General features: G+C 39.6%; 1 protein-coding gene across 1 annotated transcript in view; it reads left to right on the plus strand.

Annotated features, from left to right (window-relative positions):
• CRYBG3 (crystallin beta-gamma domain containing 3) overlaps positions 1 to 24,139 on the plus strand; it is an 81,864-nt gene that overhangs the window by 35,697 nt on the left and 22,028 nt on the right. Inside the window, exons 4-12 of the mRNA XM_038146758.1 lie at positions 1,968 to 6,402; positions 7,390 to 7,437; positions 7,781 to 7,896; positions 8,853 to 9,000; positions 15,289 to 15,428; positions 16,723 to 16,837; positions 17,871 to 17,906; positions 18,611 to 18,744; positions 20,461 to 20,587. Of these exons, the coding sequence (XP_038002686.1) occupies positions 1,968 to 6,402; positions 7,390 to 7,437; positions 7,781 to 7,896; positions 8,853 to 9,000; positions 15,289 to 15,428; positions 16,723 to 16,837; positions 17,871 to 17,906; positions 18,611 to 18,744; positions 20,461 to 20,587 (5,299 nt within the window). The remainder of the gene's footprint in view (positions 1 to 1,967; positions 6,403 to 7,389; positions 7,438 to 7,780; positions 7,897 to 8,852; positions 9,001 to 15,288; positions 15,429 to 16,722; positions 16,838 to 17,870; positions 17,907 to 18,610; positions 18,745 to 20,460; positions 20,588 to 24,139) is intronic.

Consider the following 24,139-nt stretch of genomic DNA (forward strand, 5'->3'; position numbering starts at 1 on the left):
AGTCAGCCATTTTAACAAAGGGAGTGTCTGATGTTTAGCAGCTACCACTGCTGGTGTCTCTGGAAACCAAAGTGGTGCTATAGAAGGCTAAATGTAAGCATCTAATTTGGCAAGTTGGGAGATGTGCTATTTATACTGGACTTTCCTGTTTCCTCTGTGACTTAATATACCTGGCCAACAAACTCTATATTGAGATTTTGCTCCATTAGAGATGACAGTGAATTTAATCCCAATACAAACTGAATTTTTAAGTTCTCAAAAAGTCTAAATGCCCATATTAATGTATTTTGGCATTAGACTAAAGGTACCTGACAATGTAAAATATGCATATAAATGACTGTTTATATCTCTCTTTTAATGTTTATGAATTTGAATGATTTCACATTTAGTTCACTTGTGCTCTGTGTGTATTCTTTTCTTGTGATTTTAAATAGCATTAAGTTCTCTCTTCAAAATAAAATTAATAGTGAAGTAAGAATCTTGCCAGAAAATATATTCCATGTTTAGATTGGTGAATCCATTCCATTTTTATATTCTTACATATCTTTTGAGAGAATATATGCTCAGAATCCATGCAGATGAGATTTGAAGTTACAGTTACTCAATGATACACAGATGTTTCACTTTCCTTAGTATACTTATTTTTTATTTCTCACTTAAATTATTTGTTCTCAGCTCTAGAGCTGTAACAACAAATTGAACGAATGAGAGAAGCTGCAAAGAGCTTTTAGAAGCTATTAAGCTATCTTTGTATATTGCAATGCTTTTATATTAGAAATCAAAATCTTAGCCAATACCTTTTTTTGTTCTTGTTGTTATTCTTGCCCCAGAGAGTCTCCTGAAATGAGTATGACAATTTTCCAGACAGCTGAATGGCTGATTCCAGCATTCCCTTTGTTAGCAGATATAGGACAGCCTTTGGAAGGGTTTCTTCTTAGTTTAAGTGGAGGCTGAGGCAGAAGGGAGTTGAGTCTAGTCTGAGCATCTACTTTGTCTTAAGGTGAAGAATGGAAAAGCTGACAGTGACTGATTTTTGCAAGAATTCTTTAACAGGCGGAAAAATAGGGGGTAAAGAGAGAAGCATTTGAAACAAAGGTGAGTATTTGTGATGTCTCAGCTTTAAGAAAGGAGAAAAACTGCTTCTTCAGAAAATTGAAAGTGACAGGCTCTGAACTTATTTTTAGTATTATGAGAAAGAGCAGTGAAGGAGCAGGATCACAGTTCCTCTGTGATGATTCTTTCATTTCTTAGTTTTTGCATTCACTGGTTTTTGCTGCTAAATGTAAGACTAACGAATAGCTAGATCTATCAATTCCTTGTAACATTTCTAGTTTTCCCATTTTGGTATTCCCTCCAGTATTCCAAGGGTCTTCACTCTTACCCATTCCCCATTCAATCTCTTTCCTTACTACCCTACTTCCAAAAAGCATCCCCTGTTATATACTTCCTTTTTTTTCCCCCACATGTTTTGTGTCTCCTCCTCCTTCTGTTTTTTGACAATATGTTGAGAGCTTGGGTAAAAGTTTAAATTTCAATTCAATATTTTAATGAATGTTAGTATAGTAAATTTTCTTCAGTTTTAATGTGTAGGTCTGTTTTGGAAGGATCAGTCATCTTCAAAACAGGATGATTGATTATGTCTCTGCAAATGTTGCCTTGCAGTGACACTTGTCAGTAGTGATTCCCTTGTCTGGTACAAAACAAATGATAGAAGTTGGTCAAGCCAACATCTAATTTTTTACTTATAGTTTAAGTTGGCTTTTTTGGTAAAAGGTGGTGTCCGTATAATTTGTCACACAAACCTCTATTTAGCAGAAGAAGGAGGAAAACAGTGTTGAGTGCAATCTACAGTTTGTGCTAACCTGTGGAGTAAACCAGTATTTTACATCATCTACAGCTAGTGCTAAACTTTATTGTGCCAGCAGTTTATTGTCTGTCCTTTCTGATATTGATGATCCTTGTTCCAGGCAGACACGACGGAAGCCGGAGGCACCCGCAGTCACATACGCAACGTATCGGGGTTCTGCAAGGATCAGGCAGCTTCTGAGGAACCAATCAGAAACTGGAAAAGGAGAAAAAAGTCCCGAGAACAAAAATGTTTCGACAGCCAAAGAAAATGGAGAAGTCCAGACAGCTCTGTCTGTGAAATCAGGATGCCTAATAGAAGAAAATGGAAGAGATGAGGGTAAAGAACACCAAGATGATGCCGTGTTAAATTCTTCTGCAGTTAGAGTGGGAAGCAAACAGTCTGGTAAAGCTCAGCATTGCTTGGGTAGAAGTAAACATGAAAGAACTGCAAAGGCCACAATTTCATCCACTGAATCATGTAATGAGTTACACTTAAGTAATGCAACTGCTTTAGCTGCAACAAAAGTTAAAAGGACATATTCACTAGATTCTTTGTTGCCCTTTACTGGTAGAAACAGTGGGATCCTAACCAATTCCACTTCCCAGAGTACTCAATCCCTTCAAGTCAGTTCTGCGAATGATTTGGTTGGAAGAGAAGATGAACTGCCAAGAGAAGCAGAAACTCTGTTTCAGACAGACAAAAATGCCCCTTCTAACTTTGATAAAGAAAATTGTTGTAGTAAAGCAGGTAATAAGGAGTCCTCAAAAGAAATACAGGATGATTGTTTACATTCACCCAAGTCGAAAAGCAAGACTTTTAACAAAGAACTGCAGGAGGAGAAGGGAGAACTTTGCTGTAATTATCAAGTGAATAATCACTCAGAGCGAACATTGGATGTCCAGAGGCTCCATTTCAGTACCACTACATTTCAGCAGAAAGCAGATCAGCACACCAGGTGTGACAATAAAGATGGTGATCCAAGAAATGGTGATACACAGAAAATTGTGACAGCCGTGGAAAGAGAGCTAAATCCACAGAACTCTCCTGCTACCATTCTTTTTCCTTTTAATGAACAAATACCTACTTCACTCAGCATGGAATCCAGAGGAGGAAACTGCTTAGCCACAGGCAATCTAACTGCTTCAGTGTCATTTATTGGACATGATGAAGATACAGTCATGGGCAGGGGGACTTGTAATGACGAACTGAGTGGGTCAGGGAAAGCAGTGCATGTACAAAATGGTCACAGGCTAATCCATGAGGAGAATTCTAAGGATACTGCCACACAGCAGACGGGTTTTCCTTGTCCAGGAGTGGAGAGTGAGGAAACAATTAAGGTTTTGTCTGAGGTTGCAGTGGAAAACCTTGCCAATGCGTCACCATGTGCACATGAATGTCAAAGAGTGAAAACAAATTTTGATGAGCTGACAGTGCTTCCAACCCACGAGTCTACCTCTATGATAGTTCCTCTTTCTGCCTTGAGATCTGAAGGAGAGCCTTTGACCAACCATTCTGCTTTCAGCCATGAAAAAGATGATGTAGACCTAATTTTTGAATCTTCACCTGTTTCTGGAAGCAGGTGTATTAATTTTTCTTCCAAGAAGGAAGACAGCAATAACGTTAGGATATCATCCACAGCAATTGATTCTTCATCTGACAAACAAGGAAACATGCTGCTTTCTGCCACTAACTCTGAAAATGGCCAGATTGCTGCTTCTGAAAAGGATGGCTTTATTTTTCCAGCTGCAGAGTCTGGGAGAATAATCCCTGTGAACAGAATGACGAAGGGGCCACCTTGCTCAGGAGACCTGAGAGCTTTGTGCCAGGCAAATTCTCTGGAACCTGAGATTACTCCTCCTATGCTTGATAGCTGTGCTGATGGAGTAGATGCAGAGGTTGTTTGCATCTCCAGGCCCACTTCTCCTCCTCTGGTATCCAGAGAAGCCTCTGATCTTCCTATTTCTGCCTTGGAGATGTCCAGCACTGCTCAGGGGAGCAGTAATTCTTCCAGTCACAGAGCTAGTGATGGGGCAGATGAGGCCTTCTCCACACAACAGGCTGATAGCAGTGTCCTGGCAGAGGCAGTGCCATCACCCATCTGTCCCTTGATGTCTTTGGAAACTGCATCTGAGTCAGCCCGTTCTGAGACTGTGTGCAGGGATGCTGTGGGACAGGTGATTCTTGGTGCTTCTGCTCCTTTGGAAGCCGCTTCTGGCCAAAAAGCTGCTGCACCTGCCCAGACAAATGGTCTCTGTTCTGGGAAAGGACAAGAATGTTCTTCTTTCCCAGATGCTGCTGTTTTGCTGAAGAAAGCTGAAGAAATAGTGGACTTGGTTTTACACTTGGCTACAGAAGAAATAATAGCAAAAGAAAGCTTTGGTGTCTGCCAGCTTTGTGGGAGCAAGGATGGTTTAATAAATATGGATATTACAAATTATCAGAAGGCTGCAAATGTACAGCTGGCAGCAGGAGAAATCCAGTCAGCTGTGCAGTCATTAAAAGATTTTAATGATGCCAGTGGAAGAGGCTCATCTTCGTTTACAGGAAATGAAAGAGTGGATACTAATAATCAAGATGAAAAAATACTCTCTTCCATCCCTGATAAAATTGACCTACATAGGGCACTAGAACTAAAAGCAAAAGAAACAGTTGATGGAGTCATTAACTCAGCCATACAAAAACTGGCATCCAATCAGCAGCAAGGCACTGAGAGGAAAAGGCTTTCTGGAAATGTTCAGCCTAAACCTGAGGCTGAAATACCAAAGACTTTAGGTCTGGATATGAGGTTTCCTGCCAACACTCAGGAACCAAGAGAGATGGTTGAAACTCAGACTGTAGCTCTAAACTGTGAAAAGGCAGATTGCTCAGGTCCTCCTTTGCTTCCAAATTGTATGGAAAATGGCATAGATTGGCCCCAAAAAGATGAAAAAGTAGCAAATAATGCAATTATTTGTCAAACAAATGGATTTCTTCCCTCTGGCAGTTTAGCAAGGCCAGAATCAGATCTTCTGACACCAGCAAAAGAGAGGCACAATGGAAAGGTGTGTGACCATCTGGCTGCAGCAGAAATGTGTGGCAAAGTATCAGCAGTAAGTCGAAAATCTGATGGAACTTTACATTTTATAGCTAGAGATGCTGCTGTGGCTGAAGAAACACTTTTACCATTGCAGTTAAAAGGTTCAAGCAATAATACAAATATGCCAGGCTGCACGCTGCTGCCAGCTGCAAATGTTAATTTGTCATCTTTTATGTGTGGTGAAGAATGTGTCAGCCTGCAGAGTGACTCCAAAGATAAAAGCAGCCCTCAGATGTCTCTGGAAAGCAATGCAGAGGACAGTCTGTATGAACACTGTGGGAAAGAGGCTGCAGAGGAAGTACCTGTACAAGTAAAAGCAACCTTACAAAAATCAAAGGCAGTGGAGAGTGAAGAGGAACTAGCAGAAGGGGCAAATCGGGGAGCAGAGGTTCATACACAGTCCATGACACCTGAAATGTCTGTTTCTGGAGAGGGCAGTGAAGGGAAACACTGCTTCAACACAGTCTTTGCCCAAAATAATGAGAATCTGAAGCTAGCACAAATCAAGGGTCAAGACATGGAGAGAAATGATCAGCTTAAAGAAGATTGCCTGAACTGCAGCAATGACATGAAGGAACCAACAGAACTTTTGGCCTCTTCTCCACTAATTGAACAGTGGGAAAACAGTTCTTTTACCATCATTTACGAAGGTGCTCTTCAAACTGAGAACAAATCTGTCTCAACTGATGAGATGCAAACTGGTTCTCTTTCTCCTTGTGATTTGCCTTCGGATAATACAGATCATCTGAGGGGTGCTAGAGCAAGGAACAGCAAGGTGAGCGAAGCAGCAGAGAGCCGTGGTTCGGAGTCCTTCCTGAGTGTGGAGGCCAAGCGCTACAGAGTTTATCCTTTCTCTCTGTCTCCCATCTATGAGGACGACAGCTCCCAGGAAGATGTGCTGTCCACAGATGTGTCTCCAGAAAGCCGTCCTGGGGGAGTCTCCAAAGACAGCTCTGAGCACACTTCTGTGCTTTCCCTCCTCCAGTCGGTGTCCGAGCGCTTGCAGTTCACTGCCCGCTTCAGCAGAGAGGAGGAGGATGAGGAAGACATGGTGGAGGAAGAGGAGGAAGAACCTTCATATGAGGAAGATATTCTTGATGTTGAAAGAGAAGACAGCTGCCTTTCCAGTCAGTGCAGAGAGAATTTTAAAGGAGCCCCTCAATTAAATGACCAAAGTAGATCTTTTTTTGAACAATCATTTCTTCTTTCAAAAGAGCAGCTTGACTCACAGGAGCAAACAGAACAGTTTCCAGATGTGTCTTCTCCTAGTCAGACACCTTGTAAACCAGTTCTAGAGAAAGTTGGTGCTGCTGTAACACAGCCTCCTACAAGTGTGTACTACCAGTACTTGAAATCTGCCAAAAAAGGCTCTTCTGAAAAGGGGATCAGGTTTGGAAGCATTCTCCAGGATATGCTGCAGCCAAAGTTTCATTGGTTTCAAGACAACACCATGCCAAAACTGGGAGAATTGTCAGCGGTAAGGTGTCCTGTCACGTGATATTTATAATCAAAGTGATTAGCCCAGATTCAAAGTTCCTGCCTCCCTATCCTCCTTGCTAGCTTTTAATTAAGTTTTTGTCATAAAAAGTAATCAAAAGTTTTTATCAGAAGTTATTACACTTTTTTTTTTCATAGTTTAAAAAAAAGTCTTCTGATAAATTTTAAAAGATAGCAGTCTTGGTTCAAAACACAGGTGAAAGTGATTTCACTTAAACAGAATATGTGAACAGAAGATAAAATAGAGAAATATGCATAATAAAAAGTGTCTATAATAGCACAAGACAGACTTCTCCATGTTAGGGACATTTTAACCTGAAGATGTTGGACTGTTGCTTTTTATATGAAAGTTGTTCTTTTACTTTTTTCTCTTCTGAGATTAATAGAGCTGTCATGTCCAAAAAAAATGTATAAATATCAGCTCACTGGGCTCTTTGATTGTTTCATCACAGTGTCTTCTACAGACTATAGCTCATTTAGCAAGTTAATAACATAGCTGCTTCCATAGATTAAGATTTCTTTTTTTAGTTTGCTTAAAGCAATGGCAAATGAGGGTATGGAAAGAGCTCTTCCCCATGTCTAGAATCTGAAAGTGCCACATAGACCAAGTATGTAACTGAAGAAGTCTTTCCACTATGTTGGGAATACTCCAGTCTGTGTTAGATATGTCTTTTTTTCTTTCCTCTGTTAAGAAATGCAGTTTATTGTTTGCTGGGAAGGGGTAATACATTTGTAAACGTTATAACTTTCATAACAGCTCTTCCTTTCTAGCACATGCTGCTTTCTACTGATTGACTCTGTTAAATAATTTACACCAGCTCTGAATGGCAGTGAAATAAATCTTGTTTTTTTCTACTAAAGACAAATGTGTACATGTACAGGAATAGTGGACCCAGAATAATCTGCCTGTGCTTTGTACCACTGTTGTAGTTGTTAATACTTGTTTGCCATGTCCTTTTAATTTCAGAACCTCATTGACAGGGCAAGTCTCAAATACAACCCAAGACCAGGGAAGGTAAGCAGAGTTTGTGTCACATAAATCAATATGATACATGGAATAATTTCTTATACTGTAATTTTTGAATGGAAAACATCTGAAGTAGTCTAATTTTCTCTATTTTTATGTATTAATAGCATGTTCTTCCTCATGCTAATAGTGAGAATATATTATTTAAAATCCTGCTGCTAGTAATTTTACTGTCTTTCTCAGCAATTGTTTTCATTCAGTAGAGTGTTTCATAAAGGAAAAAACTGTGTAGTCTCTCAGTTGAGTGGGCACAAATTGCAAGCAAAAAAATAACTGCCTGTGCTCGGTGTTGAAATGGGCCCTCATTTGCATGCATTGTGTATTGTTTCAGATTATTATTTATGATACTTGTGGCAACAAAAGTAAACAAGAACTTCATTCAGATGTGCTAGATGCCTCATCATGGATCTTTCCCATTGGAACAGTACTTAGGATAATTAGAGGATGGTAAGAAATCCAGGTCATATTTAAATAGAGTCTTTCTAAAAGACTGCCTGTGTGTTCCCCTTGTGTTTTTATTTCTTTTATTTATGACACATGTCCCATCTGCAGTAGTGTCTTTTTCCTGCTTTATAATTAGACTGATACCAGTGAAAAAGCATAAAACAAAGCTTTAAATGCTGCACTAAAAAAATGTATTGTTTCTCCTGGGAGCTAGCTTCAAACAGAAGAAGTTTCTAATAGAGTCACAAGTGAGTATAGAGCTCTTGCCTGAAGTGCTGAACCAGTGCAGCCATAATCATGACTAGAAATATGCGTGTTAAAAAAAAAAGGTGGATTTTTACAGTTCAGTTTCATTATACAGTAGCTGTTGCAAAAGGACCATCAAATGAACACTCTCAGCTGCTGGTTTTAATGTGGCATTGAAAGGAATGTGGCTACAGAAGGATATATGCAAGGACCTTTAAGTTTGCAAGTGTTCCTCAATTTGCTTTGGGAAGCTGGGACCAGGTCTGTGTCAGTTGTTGCATTGGGATTTAATTGGTGGGGCTTACAGGGAATGTTTCTGACTGTCAGCTATGCATGTCACGTTTATGCAGTTTTGAGGCAACTTTGTGTGCTTTTGCATACGTTTCTTTCACATGCTAAGGAATTCTGAATGCCATTATTAGTATGTTTTCTGCCTTTTATAGTGTCTGCCTGACCAGGACACATTTTGATGTGACAGTTAATATATTTGTCCTGGTAAAATAAAGCTATTCATTCACATTGTAGTTTAGCTGCATTTTTATTTTATATTTTGTCCTGGAGAAGAACTGTGTATTTTACCTTTCAATACTAAGCTACTGAGGGACAGCATAAGAAAGATGTGATATTTGTTTTGGTAAGAAGAGCTTTTCCCTGGGCTTTGCATCAGATGTGCTCTACCAGCAATGACTCAGTTCATTTTATCATTATTGCAGTTGGATCTTTTATGAGAAACCAAAGTTCCAGGGTCGAAAACATGTCCTAGAAGAAGGAGAAGCTGTGCTGGATCACCTTTGGGATCTCCCAGGCATAAAACATCATCGAAGAAACCTCACAGTTGGTTCCATCAAACACGTAACAAAGGTACAGACTTTTCTCCACAATATTCTCACATGCATAAATGTTTTGTTGGTCATAGTAGTGTATTACCAGCAATGGACAATGTGTGTGTGGTGTTCCTGACTTTATTCAAATTTGCTGTGACTCAGTTTTTTTGCTTTCTATGTGATAAATTCCAGGGCTTTTGCTGACCTAAATTTCTCTTTCTTCCTGAGTTGTTGAGCAGGTGGATTAGGTTTCTTTGCCACCGCCCTCACATGACACAGGCTCCCTTGCTTTTAGATGTTTACCTGTCCAGTTATTTGAAATTAAATGGAATAAATTCATTTTTTGGAAGAAGTTTTTATCTTAAGCTGTCTGCTGTGTCTGCATGGCTTCTGCTTCAGCAATAGTTGGGTTTCCAATCCTGTTTGTACCTCCAAAAACTGCTGCCATTCCCTCTACAGCTTTTTGCCATCTGTAGAATCTCCACTTGGACCAGTGATACACCTACAGCATGTAGCTCTGCCTACAGCCATCAGTTTAGAAGGCTTTTTGTTGAAAAGATAAGAATCAAATGTCTAAAACTAAATATAATGCATCCATTGTTATTCAGTGAATGAGGAATATATTTTCCAGACCTTGTGATTTAAGAAGACTTAGTGGTCTTATTGTTCAGTGTAACATTCCAGTTACTCACAGGGCAGTGGCCCTTGCTGTGAGTGGATTATCATTTGTATCACAATGTGAAAGATTTTCAGTAAAGTGGTTTCTCTGTTTTCTGCTGGTATAGAGGTCAGTTTAAAATTGATAACCTTTTTGTCATCAGTAGAGGGGCATAATGTCATAAAAATCAGAAATACTTTTTCATTCTCTTAAAAACTTGGAAATTAATTAATTAATTCAGAAGAGGCTGACTGAAGGCAAGAATAGTGAAGTTAACATTATTTGAGCTAAAATAAAAGCCTTTGACCAATATGCAATATGAATGTTGATCAATAATGTGGAATACAACTAAATAGATGAAGGTATTCCACAATAACAGCCAAGGGAAGCTGGATGGGTCTTGGCTATTAAAGAAGACTCTTGGATAGGAAAGATACTTGTTTAACTTCATCATGCTTGGTAAAAACCTTTGCAGTACAGCTAAATAGGTTTGACTTTTGTTCTTCTTCCAGTCTGTGGTTCATTTATGTAGAACACAGATGGAAAGCTTTGTTACTTTGCACTAGTTCGGTAATCAACACTTTCCTGGTGTAAATTAAACCTCTAGCAGGTGTGGTTGGTGAGTTTAGTGCCCTCACCAGGCCAGGTTTTGTCCTCTACACCTTGATTCATGAAGTCATCCCTGCATTTTTTAGGTTGTTTTTTATCTGCTGTGGAACTGCTTTTGGAAGGTAGTTTCCCAAAGTGCTACCTTATTTATTTATTTTTGTGGAAAATATAGGCTTTGTTTTTATTTGACAAATAGTGGATTCTTTTTCAGGCAGCTCGTGTGTGTGTGTGTGTTTTACTGCCATTTTCTTTTTCATTGGCTGTCAGTGTCTTTTCTCCGGGGCAGTTTGGCCGTACTGGCTCTGTGTCCAGGTTGTCTGGCTTGTCTTCCAGTTTTTCAAGTAGTTTTTTAGTGGTATTTGTTTAATGGCTGCTCAGTTGCCTTGAGTTAGCAGATTTGAACATTGGCTAATTATTTAGAAAACAGCTTGCCAAAAAGAGGAGAAACAGTTTTTTACTAAGGAAACTGTAAGGGGTACATTTAATATTTTATTTTTTACTAGCATATTGTCTGAAGCACAGTCTGTCAGTAGCTTTGTGCTCTTGATTTGGCTTCAAGCCTCCCCAGAAAGCAAAGGTTCTGTTAACTTTTTGGTTAGACTGTGGCCTGGCTAACCATGGATATGCATTAGGTGTATCTATGTGTATTTGATTTCCTTCTCCTGTGGGGAGGAGGTTCCAAAGAAACAGATTGTGCAACCAGTAAAATGAAGACCTGTCTGAAATGATGTGGAGATTGATTTCCTCTAAGACACAAGCCAAGGCCAGCAAAGTCTGCCTGCACACCCAGGTTTAGTGCAGCTCCTGCAGCACAGTCTGTTTAGCCAGGTCATTTCTCTGGCCTACTGTAAATACATATTTTTACTTTTTTGCACACATTGGGCTTTTTCCCATCTGTTTCTAGAAGCCCAAAGAGGGTGCTGAATGTTATGTTCCTAAAAATAAGAGCCAAGGAGAGTTCCTGATGCCTCCATTCTGGAATAATCTTGTGAACCACTGTTTTGCAAGGTGACGGGGGTATCTGAAACAGCAGTTTATAATCACTGTCTGTAAGGTGGTTAAGCAGGGAATGCCTGGATTTCTTGTGGATCTCCTTAAGCAAAGCTCTTTGTAATGGGATCGTTCACACTATTACAGGAAGGGTGTGTTTCTTTTGTTTGTGTTGTTTGCCAGGTGAAACGAAGCTAATAATTTAAGCAGGGACTACTTTGTCAGATGCCATAGGAAGACACCCAGCAGCTTCAGATGGTCTCATTTGCTGGCTGGTTTTTACAGGACAGCAATCATTTATTTCATTTGTATTATTTTATTTGCCACCCCTGCTGAGTTCTGCAGCTGGGTTTGGTGGTGGTGAGTGGTAGCAAGAGTGGTACAGTGCTGAAGCACTGGGAGCAAGAATTCTGAATGGGTAAAAAAGCCTGGAGGACCAGCAGGTCCAATTAAAAAGAAAAAAAAAAGCTACAGAAGCAGATAGCATCCTAAAGATAAAATGTGTATCTAAAGTAAAATGGTGTCTAGACTGAATAACAAAACAATTATGTTAATACCAGAACTAATTAGGCCTGGTTTTCAATAGGCTCTTCTCTCATCCTTGTTTTGGCATTTCCCTTAAGAAGGCAGACTTCAGTCATTCTTTGTCCTGTTGTTGACACAAAACTACCCCGTTTAAACTGGCTGATTTGATCACCACAGCTGACAGGTCCCAGGAGAAGACTTAACAGTGCTGAGTTTATTTAGCCCTGCTGGAGCTGTTAGGGCTGTCATCCTAGATCCAGAAGGATAAACAACCAAGACCACCTCGAGAGGGTCGAAGGCTTTAGGTCTGTCACTTCTGCTGGACCTCCTGGTCTGGCTAGAAAAATCTCAGAGATGCCACTGAAGAGGAATATTTAGTGCTAAAGGCTTAAGGGTTGTGTTAATCCTCTTCAGAGGGAGCTTTCACCTTTCTGCTGAGGGCCGTGTTACTTCTGGAGGTGTCTGTAAGTGTTCCACTGCTTCGTAAACATCTCAGCTCCCTAAAGACCACGAGGGAAGCACGGGCATTCCAGGATGGCTGCGTGGAGGCTGGAGGAGAATACCATAGAGTAAGGCAGGCAGAGAGGGATGCCTTGAGGCTGTGATCTCCCTAAGCATTTGCTGGTTGTGTATTATCACTGGAAATGAGCACAGCTGCCTAATCTGTTTGCCCTGCTTTTTATTCTGGTTTTGCCTGATGTGTCTGTAGGACAGTGAATGTTGTGAATCTGGACTGCTTGTGATGGGGGGTGGCACAGTTTGGGGGGGTGGGTTTAGGGAGGAGACCTTCCAGTTTGGGATCTGGGCCAGAATACTGTGGTAGCAGTTTAGCATGATAATAGTTGTGCATGTGTGTATCTTATTTCCAAATCTTGATGCCTTGCAGATGGCAGGGCTTTGGACTGGAGGATCTCCACCTAACTGCTGTCATATTTGTGGGGTTTTTATTTTGTTTCTAAAGATGGTGGCTTCATTGGGAGTGTTAAAGGAGCCTCTGAAAGTAATGAGGGCTGCTAAAAATGCCCAGGCAAATATAAACGTGCTGGGGCCAATATTTACCAAGCTAAGTTTGCATGCTTGAAATGTATAAATTAATGGCATGGCCCAGAGTGTACATCTGCAAATATTGAGTGTTCATCTCATACAGTAATAATAAATGGCACCATTCTCTGCAGTCTGTGCGTCAGTACAGGTAAATTGAACTCCATATTTAAGTCAAAATGTGTATTTATGACTTTAAAAAATGTGCTTAGAAAATATGATGTACTTCTTGCCACGTTACCACCTTTAAAAATAAATATTTAAATAGGTTTTGATGAAAACCTCATTTTATTGTGTGGCTCTTTATGAAAGAAATTTGTGGACTTAATCTAGAACACACACAAAAATACAATCACTATGAGCAGAGGTTTTTTTATTGCTTTTAAAATCTGGCTGGAGAGAGATGGTGATAATAGGAGAGACTTTATTACAAGTGTTTGGGCTTGACCTCCCCTGGTACACTTGTCACCTCTTGAGCTGGAGACTGCCTCATGAACTTCAGAGTCAGGAGAGCAGACTTGAAAAGAGCTTACAAGACTGCCTTTTTCCAATCTTACATGAAAAACAAAAACCAAAGCCTCCTACTGAATTAAAATTAAGCATACTCCATCTCATATTCTGTCTGAGCCCTCAGGCAGATATTTTATTTTGCTACTTGTCTAGTCTTGTAGATACTCAGTTTCAGAATTTATCAGAAGCCATTAGGAGTCTGGCGTCATTATTTGTGGAATTCTTCTAGGTGCAACTTAAATTTTCTGCATCAAGCTTTATTGCTGGATTTATGAATTTCAGCCTTCTTACATATCAGATATTTTTAGAAAAAAAACCCACAGACTTCAAATATTTCTCAACTTTGATTTAATAAGATACATATATGTGTGAGAAGTATGGGGAGTTTGTTTTTTTTTTTTAATCTTGTCTAGCAATACGCTTAGAATTGAGGAATGGAGTTCCTTAGCATGTTCCCATAAGGAGCCATTGTACTAGAAAGTCTTTTTTCCTGGTTTTTCTTGGTTTGTTAATCTGAAAATAAAAATTCCGGTGTTGCAGTTTCTGCTCTAAGAACAAAGAGTGAGCATTGTTTGTAAGGTAAATACAGAGGAAACGTGATTGTGCTGGAGGGAGAGTTGCCAAAGCAGTATTACTGTGTTACCTCAGGTCTCAGGAGGAAAGTGAAACAATATACTAAAGTTCATCCATTCTAATTGCCACACATAGTGCTGACAGTTCAATCGCTAATGAAAAAATCCTGTGAACCAAGAAGTGGGATGTCACCCCATGAAAACCCTGCTAAAAACCCACGTGCAAAAGGAGAGCATTGCAGGTGCTGACACGAATGAGGTGCTGTAGCTTCCAGGGCTTTTGTGCCCTTTTGCTGGGTTTCTCTGCAAGCTCTTGTGTTCTTCCTTTCAGAAGCCACAGTCCATGCAGGATCTCTGTCACAGTGTGCCCCTCCTGGGTCCTCCCCAAATCCAGAAATTGGGTGCTTCCCTGGGGACACCTTCAGAGAGCTCCTCATCCCTCTTCTCTAGCACATGTGCAGGGAGCATCTTCCTCCAGCCACATTAGGATTTTGGGAATCTCTGTGTGCTATTCAAGCCTTCTGTTTTAAAGCAAATGGGCCTGTGGGTAAGGCGGAGACGGGGAAGTATTCTGGGAGATTATGGCTGAGAAGTGAAGTTTTCCAGCTGCACACATGAGCTGCCTTCCCCTGGTCCAGAACACCCTGCTGGAACGGGGACTTGCAGAGGACCCTCATTGATTCACAGTGTGTTTGAGTGCTGAGGAAGAAAGTGTTGGCAATGCATGTTATATAAATACTGCAAAATGAGGGTGGCTCAGTAAAATCCCTGCAAATTCTAGAGAAGTGCATGTAGTCAACAAGTTTGTTCTCCAGCATGGTATCTCTCAGTAGTAAACCTCCAGTAAAGAAATAGAGGTTGTTGCTTTGTGGTAACAAGAAAATTGCTGAAGTGTCTACTTAACAGAGTAGATGTTTTCTAATTCTGATCTTTTTTTCCTTTCTTCAGCTAACATGCTGTAGATTTATTTAGCACAACAAACATTGAACTGGTATGGCTTGATACTGTAGTTGGATTCTGCATTACAGAACTTAATTGTCATGGAGGGGTGGAAGTGGGAATGTAATAGATATTTCTGGAAAGTTTCAGTTAATGCATGCATCGTGTGTGATGGAAGCATTGCCTTTTAAAACAATAAGTTAGTCTTATTATGCTGTTCGGTCCTTTGGTTGGAGAATATTTAAACTGACCTTTATGCAAGTAGCCTGACAGCCATAAATTTCTTCTTTGAAAATTAGTGGGAGCTGGAAATTTAGCTCCCTTGGATTTTCTAAAAATTCCAGCCTCCATTTTAAAAAGAATAAAACTCTTCCATCAAATGAAGGCTGGAGAAGGGTGAGAAGATGGGGCAAAAAAGGGAATGTTTGGGGTCAGAGTCTGTAAGTGTGGATAAACATTACCCTTTGATTTGTTTCCACAGGACTGTGGCATTCCAGAAGTGGAGTTCTGCCTGGCGGCTGGTAGTACAGAGGGACTTCCCATCTGCATACAGGGTGCAGCTGCCAATTTAGAAGAGCTGGATGTTGAGAAAAACCCTTACATAAGAGTCAGATCAGGAGTGTGAGTACTGAACCTTTCTAACAGCATTTTGCCAGCAGGTAGAAGAGTAATATCAGGGGATGAAAATCAGTCAGCAACATGAACAATATTTGGGGGCTTTTGCCAGAAATTAGTAAACATACATTTAATATTCCCAGCCCTACATGTCAGCATTGTGTTCTGTGGGCTCCTACTTTGAAGGCATTTTTTCCCAGTTGCTGGCAGAAGTGTTCAGTAATTCCATATTTGAGTAGCTTTATAAATAGAGGAAACAACTCAGCTATAATTAGCTTTTATTTCATTGGAGAACAGATACTGTCTCCCAAGTCACTCACCCTGTTACAAACATAATACTGTGGCTGAGCACCAGAAAATGAGTCTTACATCATCCAAGCATTTCTTAAGCTACAGGCAAATCCTGACATTCTGGAGGGAGGTGATGCAGTATGACACAGGCTCCTGGGTAGCCAGAACTTCCTGTATTGAGCAGAATGGGCTGTTGTTCCCTGGGCCAGAACATCACAGTTCCTGAAGTTTGGGAGTTGTGTGGCTCTCCCCATAGATAATTGCAGAATGACAGTAGCCCTTCTATTACAAGAGTCTTGTCTTCCCGTGTGAGCCAAGTCTTCCTTCCCACTGTCTCACAATATGTCTGTGAAGCTTGGGGTGGTGAAGGAGTTAAAAACAGAGTCCTGTCTTAGTTTTGACAAAACTTGGTAGTTTTAAGAAGATAATTTTCCATATGACTCTATGCCTGTTCCTCCATTCCTTGTGTGGTCACCTAAATCTGTGCCCAGCTTCTACATTCAGCTTTCTTTTAAAAAATTAGAACAGTCTGAAGGACTCCCAGCATTTTTAATCCTCATGTCAAAATTACAATAGCTTTCCAAAGGATTGTTGTAAATAATCATACTTTAATAACTTCCACTGAAAAGAAAAATTGCATGGGACTCATGTAAGAAGCCTTTTAATTCATACAGTGATAATCTTAGATAAAATTCAATGCAAATGTCTCATCCTCAGTACTGGCTCTTTTTTGTATACTCATAGAGTAGCAAGCTGGCTGTTTTAAGTGAGTGAACAAATTAGTAATTTTCTTCTCTTTCATTTATATTTAGCTTGGACTAAGAAAAAGTATCTGAGATCTTCCTAGCATTGACGTTGCCAGCATATTTAAATACAGCTTTGTTTTGATGTGCTGTCTCAAACATTATCTAGCTCTTATGAGTACAAAAAGGAAAATAATTTTAATAAGATCTTTGTATTTGGAATCTAACTGATGAACTGATTGAGTCATTTGTCCTTACTGTTGTAGATGGCTTGCTTATTCAGACTTGAATTACAAGGGAGAGATGACAGTTTTGGAAGAATGTGATTTGCCACCTGAAATTCCTTCAGCAGATATAAAATCTCTGCGTCCCTTAAGAATGGTGAGGACTTCACAATTCCCTAATAAGTTGTCTGCCTTCCTTTTTTTTATTGTTGCTTCCCCAGATGTTTTGACCTAAATACAGCTTGGGCTCTGATGTTCATTCTGGGTTAATCCTCTGTGGTGTGCTTGCTTTGGTCACCGTGACTTGTCAGGCTTCTGCACCCCCCAACAGCTTCCTGGGAAACTGCTGTTGTTGGGAGGAGGTCAAATAAGACAGAAAGGCTCTTCACTTTATTGCATCCAACACCAATTAATTAACCAAAAAAGCCCTTCTGAAGTTTTTTATTTTCTTTTTATCAGTTAGGGTGTACTGGGAATGGAAGACCAGATAAGGACTTTATTATCCAGTAGAATTTCTCTGCACACAAATCTGGGGAGGTGCAGTTGTTTTTTGTGTTGACAGACAGCACTTGGATCTGCATGTGAGAGAGATGGGAAGGGGTATAACACAAATTTTACTGTGTACATAGCAAGCCCACAGACAGTTTAAAAGCCATAAAGGAGTAAGACCTAATAGCTGTCTCTTTAGTCACTCAAGTAGGTCAGTCTCTTATTCCCTCACAGAGCATCATTCACTCAGATTTCCAGAGAAGATGCATTTGTTGTATTTGCTCTTTGACCATAAACATAAATGTCTGACTCTATTTTCCTCTCTTCTATAGTGTTGCACTTCTATAGTGTTCTATAGTGTTGCATTTGTGCTTCAGAAATTTGAAATGCATTCAACAAAGCTTTAAAAATTAATTTTAAAAATTGGTCAGTATCAATTAGTTTAAAAACATTTACTTTAGAATTGTAGGCCATGAAGGGATACTTTGAGATTGCTTGCAGTCTAAGAGGTTTGTCAGTGTACTGATTTGTTTGTAGGTCAGGTTTATAGTGTGCCTGCCCTTTTGAAATCTATGGCCAGCACTGAAAGTGGTGAATATAATTGCAAAGACTTCGTGCTCTGATAGTACTGTAAAACACATGTCAGAGTGGAACTTGAGGTTTAATATAAATATCTATTTTTCCCCCCCATCTGTTTTTAGGGTGGACTCAAGGTGCAAATGCCAATGAATGTCAAGGTAAGCACAGAAGGCATTGAGAATAAAATATAAGCACATTGGAAATATGAAATCTTTATGCAAGCTGCTTTCCTGTTGTTTGGTGTGTGATCTTTGATAACTATTCAGTGCTTGCTGCTGAAGAAAAATTCCCTAATGCTATCAATTTCACTTAGTGTTTGATGAGGTGTAAAAGTACCAGTAGTTTGTTTTTCACTTACTAGGAAAGTGTGAATTTGCTATAAAATGAGTTTTTCTGGCTTGACACATTAGTCACTGTAAATGATAAAGGGATTGGGGGAGATTTTCCCATTTAACATACCGAGTTTAAAAAGAAAAGGAGAGGGATGGGAGGAAGAGGACAGGAATAGAACCCTTTCATCCTATCCCCTATTCCAGTACAAGAGTTGTGAATGAGACCATGATCCTTCTGTGATCTGAGGAGCTGTAAGCTGATCCAGAGTTATTGCTCCTTTTTCCTCCTTTTTCTCCAAAAACGCTAATGCTTTAAGTAACTTTTAATTATACAAATACATGCACGACTTGGGTGTTTTTCTAATAAATCCTGCAACAGATACAAATATTGTTAGTAGCCAATCTGTGATTCAGCAGATAAGGATCTTGAAGGGGCTGTTAACTGCAGTCATGAAAATACCTTCAGCAAAGTACAGGGAGAGGCTTCTTGTCTACTTTTGAAGGATTAAGCTCAACATTGTGTTTTCTAGATAATAATATATGAGAAAACCCACTTTGGAGGATGGTCCAAAGAGTTTTCAGAAAACATCACTTCTGTACCAGCACTGTTTGCTAGTGAAGAGGAGTTTCAGGAAATTGGATCACTACGTGTAATTGGTGGAGTGTGAGTATATTTCACTTTTATATTTATTTATTTTAAAATAGAGAAGCATAACTAAATGCTTTAAAGTGCTAACTGAGGGATGATTGGAGTCTTCCACAGGTGAAATATTTTGAAAAGAATGTGTATTTCTTTTATTATCAGCTCTTCAATTATCAGCCTGCCAAGCTAAATGTGTGAAAGGTGTGAAGTCAGTTTGCCATTTGGATGCCAATAAATTAGGCCACTTTATTCACACAGAGCTTTAATTGGTATTGATTTATACTTCTGATAGTCTCTACTTAATTTGCTGAAATGATCTTGGGTAGGTGTGGTCAGTCTTCAGTTTGACATTTTAATACCTGTGAAACCTACAAACTGTTTTATTGTCCTAATGGTTTTCCTCTGCCAGCTGTTGCAGGTTACCTGGCAGTGGGATTGTGCTCTTATATTCATTAATTGAGGCACTGGATGGATTCTAAGCTGTCCTGCCCCTCCCTGTGTCACACACACAGGTCTGTGTCACACCTGTGTCACAGGTGGATGCTCTGAGGTGAACTCAGCACCAGCCACCAAGCCCTCATGTTGTTCTTTCACCCTCTCCCAACAGGACAGGACTGTCTGAGAGCAGGCAGGATGGTTGCTTCTGCCAAAGTCTTCAGTAATAAAACAGTGTTCAGAAAATTTTGCTTTTGTTTCATAAGGGATTTTCCACTTCAGCATAAAGATGGAATAACATACATCCTTTCAGGCTGCTGTCAGAATGTTATGAGCACTAAATTCAAAACAAACTTAATTGTTAATACTCAGATACTCTCTTCATAAGTGCATTGTGTGTTAGCTATCTGGGAAGCCTCAGATTATTAAAAAACATTGTTCTGTCTGTTGTGGCAGCTTTTATTTTTAGTGCTGTGGTAACATAAACAGTTGAATTAATGTAAACCAAATGGTACTAAAAGTAAAGCTGTCCCTGTCTGCCAAATTTCACTGCCAACAGAATTTGTGCAGCAATTGTAATATTTACAAGAGAGCTTTAATGAAAGAAATGCTGACAAGAAAAAAGGTGGGAGAAGCACTTTTTTAAATTGACATCCAGTAGTGATTTGAAGTTGATATGGAAACACCTTCTTTTAACAGATCCTTATCTATTTATTCAAAATATTTTGAAAATTTCTATTTGTTTACTGCTAAAACATATTTCATACACAATATGGCTTTTATCTTCAATTTGCTTGTCTGTTTATATGTATACAGTTTTAGATTAAAGCCAAAAAAATATAAGCAGGGGAAAACTTGTTCTGCTGAAATCTTAATTTTGTCACCAGCTCCAGCCAAGGGTAGGGTCTCATCATTTATGAAGAGAAGAGATCCACTGCTTGTGTATTTATCACTGAAAGTTTTGGCATCTAGCTGTATCCTGGGCTCTGTGGTACCAAATATTGCTGTTGGGAATGTGGCTGGCTGAGAGGAGGTACACGGAGAAGCATTACATAAATCAACTATTGTTGGATAAAGAATCACATGGCAGGATTTTGATCCACAAAGAGCACTTCATGGGTGCCTGTTGTGATTCCAAACAAGCATTGCTTTGTTCATTGGCTGGGTTTGTGATACTCACTTTAGTGTTTTGGGGGTGTTCTCTTTTCCTTTTATTTGTTAGAGAAAATCATGTGTGCAGTTGTTTTGCCTTTACTGACTTCTCTTTTTTTTTTTGTCGTCGTTGTTGTGGGGCTGCCACAGATGGGTTGCTTATGATAAGGAACGTTACAAAGGCCATCAGTTCTTGCTGGAGGAGGGGGATTATGAGGACAGACATTCCTGGGGGGGAAGTGACAGTGCCCTGCTCTCCTTCCGCTTCCTTCAGGCTGTAAGTACTCACATGGATTTCTCACAAATTATTCACAGCTCTGTCCATAAAGAGCAAGGTTATTCTTTGTAATGGTACAGCTGCCTTGGGTTGGGGCATTCCATCTTTTGTGTTCATCCTCATTCTTTGCCTACTGGCTGAAATCTAGACTGCACTAAGGAAGAAGCAGGTTCTGAACAGTCTTTGTGAAGTTCATACAAAAATTGTATCATTCAGAATTCCTTGTCTACCTGCCAGATTTTCCAAGTACCTCAGTCCTGCACCTCAAGCTATTTGAATCTCTCAAATGGAATTTTCTTAAAAGCATAACGTGCTTGAGTGTACAGAGTAGTTCTTGATTAAAACAAAAATAGCTTTTCAATGCAGCAGCTGTTGCAAGCCTTAAAACAGCATTACCCTCTGTCTGTGATTTTTCTGCCAGAAAATTTTGGCAGCAAAAATAATCATGGTAAAAAATCCCTGCTACTAAAATGTGTTTAGTGGAGGCAAGGATGAAATGATAGTAAAAAACTATTTGCAAAAGTCCACTATTGGAAGCAAAGTTAGACTTTTTAGCAATGGGGAAACATGGGGTTAGAACTTCTTTATAATTTCCTTTGTTTTGGGTTGGGTTTTTTGTTTGTTTGTATAAGTGTTTGAAGGTTTTTTTATTATAATGGCAACTCTGTGAGCATTAAATAGAGCTGCAAAGAGTAAGTTCTTCTGAGACTAAGATTGTTCACTCTGATATTACCCAGTTTTGTAAACTCAGATTACTCATCTCCTCATCTGAGGAGATGCGATATTCCTGAGCCAGGAATTTTGTGGAAATTGAAGATGGGGATTTAAAGCAAACTCACTGTCTCAACAGGCTTTTCTTTTTTTAAGAAAAAGTTAAGGGTAAGTTAAGTTATGGCCCAGAAGGCCATACTTAAATTCACAATTTCCAGGTTTGTTTTTCATGGTAAGCACCTAGCAAAAGCTGTATTTATAATCAGAATCTATCAAATTGACCATAGGAGAATGAATTGAATTCAAGAAAAATATCTTTCTCTAAATAATTTATTTTTAGATTTCTGAGAAAAAAAGTAGGTAGGAAATTTCTTCACCTTGCTCATTTTTCTCTTGGCAAAGGACATAAATACAAATTAAAAACATGCATGTGGGTGGCAAGAATAACCTTTAATGTCATGTATTTAGTTTAACTTGCACCTAAAACAGTCAGAAGGCTCAAGTCATAAACATTTTAAAAACATGTATTATTCACAGTCATATATCAACATATATCATTCCACTTGGCTTATCAATATGTATAAATATTTACCTATTGATAATAGAAATGAGAAGGAGTACTTCCCCTCAATTTGTTGCATAACTGAAGGCAACCAGCTGCTTGCCAATAAAATGAGTAATGGCCCTGGCACCGTGTTGTTTGGCTTGACCAGCAGATTGCCTCCCTCTGGGCAATGTGCAGCACACAGGGCAGTGCCCAGTCTGGCCATATGCTCCCTTTGTGACTTTGTATATCATACTTAAAGTCAGGGTTTTAAAAATATTTTAGTACCAAACGTTCAGTTTCAAGGGGACCTGGCAAAAATCCAAACTCTGTGTGCTTGAGGCCCCTCACTGCACAGCAAATGTCCTGGCTCTTCTTCCTGAGCTCAGGAATTCTGTCAGGGGAAGGTAAAGGTCGCAATGGTCTTAGAATCCACAGGGATATTGTCATCCCCCTGCCCAGGCACTGGTGAGGATGTGCTCAATGTGGGCATGCTGCAAAGGCCCTCAGCTTTTGGCTGGCTTGAATAATCCTGCAGTGAACAGTCACAAGAGCTGATGAGGGTTCAGGGGGTGTTTGGGAAGCAGAGATAAACAGATCTTGTGGGATGTTTTTTTCCAGCTGCTGCCAGCTCCCTGTCAGCATCTGTTTTGAACACACCTGAGTCAAATGCAGAGCCCATTCCTGGGGGCAGGCAGCAGTCTGGACTGTGAGCTGCTTTGGGGGACAGTGGCATTTGCTTCTGTTCTGCAGTGCCAAATGCATTTCAAGGTGGGGTTTGCCCCTGGTATTCCCCATGGCTCAGTGAAAGAGCAAAGTTTTTGAGTATGTTGTCTTCAGAGCTTTCCCACTAATGTTTTCAAGTCTAGAATGATCTGCCATGGTCTGAAAGTCTTTTCTTAAAAAGTATTTTTCCTGTTGCTTGTTGGAAGAGAAGTTGTAGTGGAAGTTCAGGCAGAAAAGAATGATGGCTGAATTTAAAAGATGTTTTAAATTTAATTACAACTGTGGATATATTTCAGTATTTTAAACTTAGTTAAGGAAATGATGTGTAGATTTGATCTAAATGACTTTTTGGGTACTCTTTTGCTTTAGGACTTTTAAGAGTAACTGGTTTCCGTTTGCACTAGTTTGGTTGTTCTTTCCTTTTTTTTTTTTTTTTTTCCTAAAAAGTAGTCTGAGGCTGCAGTTGTTCATGATGATTCTTCCAGACATGGCACTTTAATTTCTAGTGTATACCTGAAATAGTTGCAACAGTTTAACAGTTTAAATAAATGAAGGAAGGAAGTGGTCAACACAATAAGAGAATCAGTTTTACTCCAGAATTTGTTCCATCACCTTTTACTGTCCTGTAAACAGTGCAGAGAAGTTGAGCCACATCAAGTGTTCATTCTAAAATTTGTTTTCATTAGTCGGTTGTGATTGTGTCCTGTAGAAAGACATGGTGTCCTCCAAAGAGCCTGTTTGATCAGGTTCACCTGGCCAAATTATTCTGGCTGCATGCTTGCTTTGGCCTTAATTTCTAGGTGTTTTTTGCTAAATCTTTTATAAGTCTTTGTTTTCCCAGTGTTTAATGTAATAATACTCAGGGTGGAATCCTCATATCTTCGTGAGTCTCTGTCAACCACATTATTTGCTTGACAGCAATTGTTTCTTGTTTGCAGGATTTACTTAGTTTCAATTTATAACACTGCTGAATGATTGAGAAACACTGAAATTGAGTTCCTGCTTTCTGTTAAAAGTTAAAGGAGTAAAGTGGATGGATTGTTGTTTTCTGTTTTCCCAAGCAGCAAGTGAAGTGTGTGCTTAAAATTGCTAAGTGGTTAAAAAGCTGAAGATTTGAAACCCAAATTCAAATAATCTGAAGCTGTGCAAGTAATCTTGCCAAGAAACTAAGCTGGCTGAAAGCACAAAGTAGTGTCACACAGCTATGTAAGAGAGAATGCGACAGTGTTAAGCAGGATTTATTTATAGCTATAGTGGATGTATCCAAAAAGTACAAACCCCTTGTGCTGCAAAGGTGATATTGCCCAGGCTTTTCCTCTCCATAATTATTGCCATGTTGCTGGAAAGGGATGAGGAAGGAGAAGTTTAGTAAAAAATTATAGTCATGGTCATGCTTGGAGTAGTTATTTGTGAGGCTTTTGGAAGATCAGTGCTAAACTCTTTTCTTCTTAACTCTTCTCCTTCCCACACAGGCATCTTTGCACTCTGAGCCATCCTCCAAGAGGAGAGGATGGTGCTCAGGGGCAGCAGGCTCTTCCCCTCTTCAGTGAAAACCCCTGAAGGCCATATCA

The sequence above is a fragment of the Motacilla alba genome, chromosome 1 (assembly GCF_015832195.1).
Source record: "Motacilla alba alba isolate MOTALB_02 chromosome 1, Motacilla_alba_V1.0_pri, whole genome shotgun sequence".
Taxonomy (NCBI): Eukaryota; Metazoa; Chordata; class Aves; order Passeriformes; family Motacillidae; genus Motacilla; species Motacilla alba.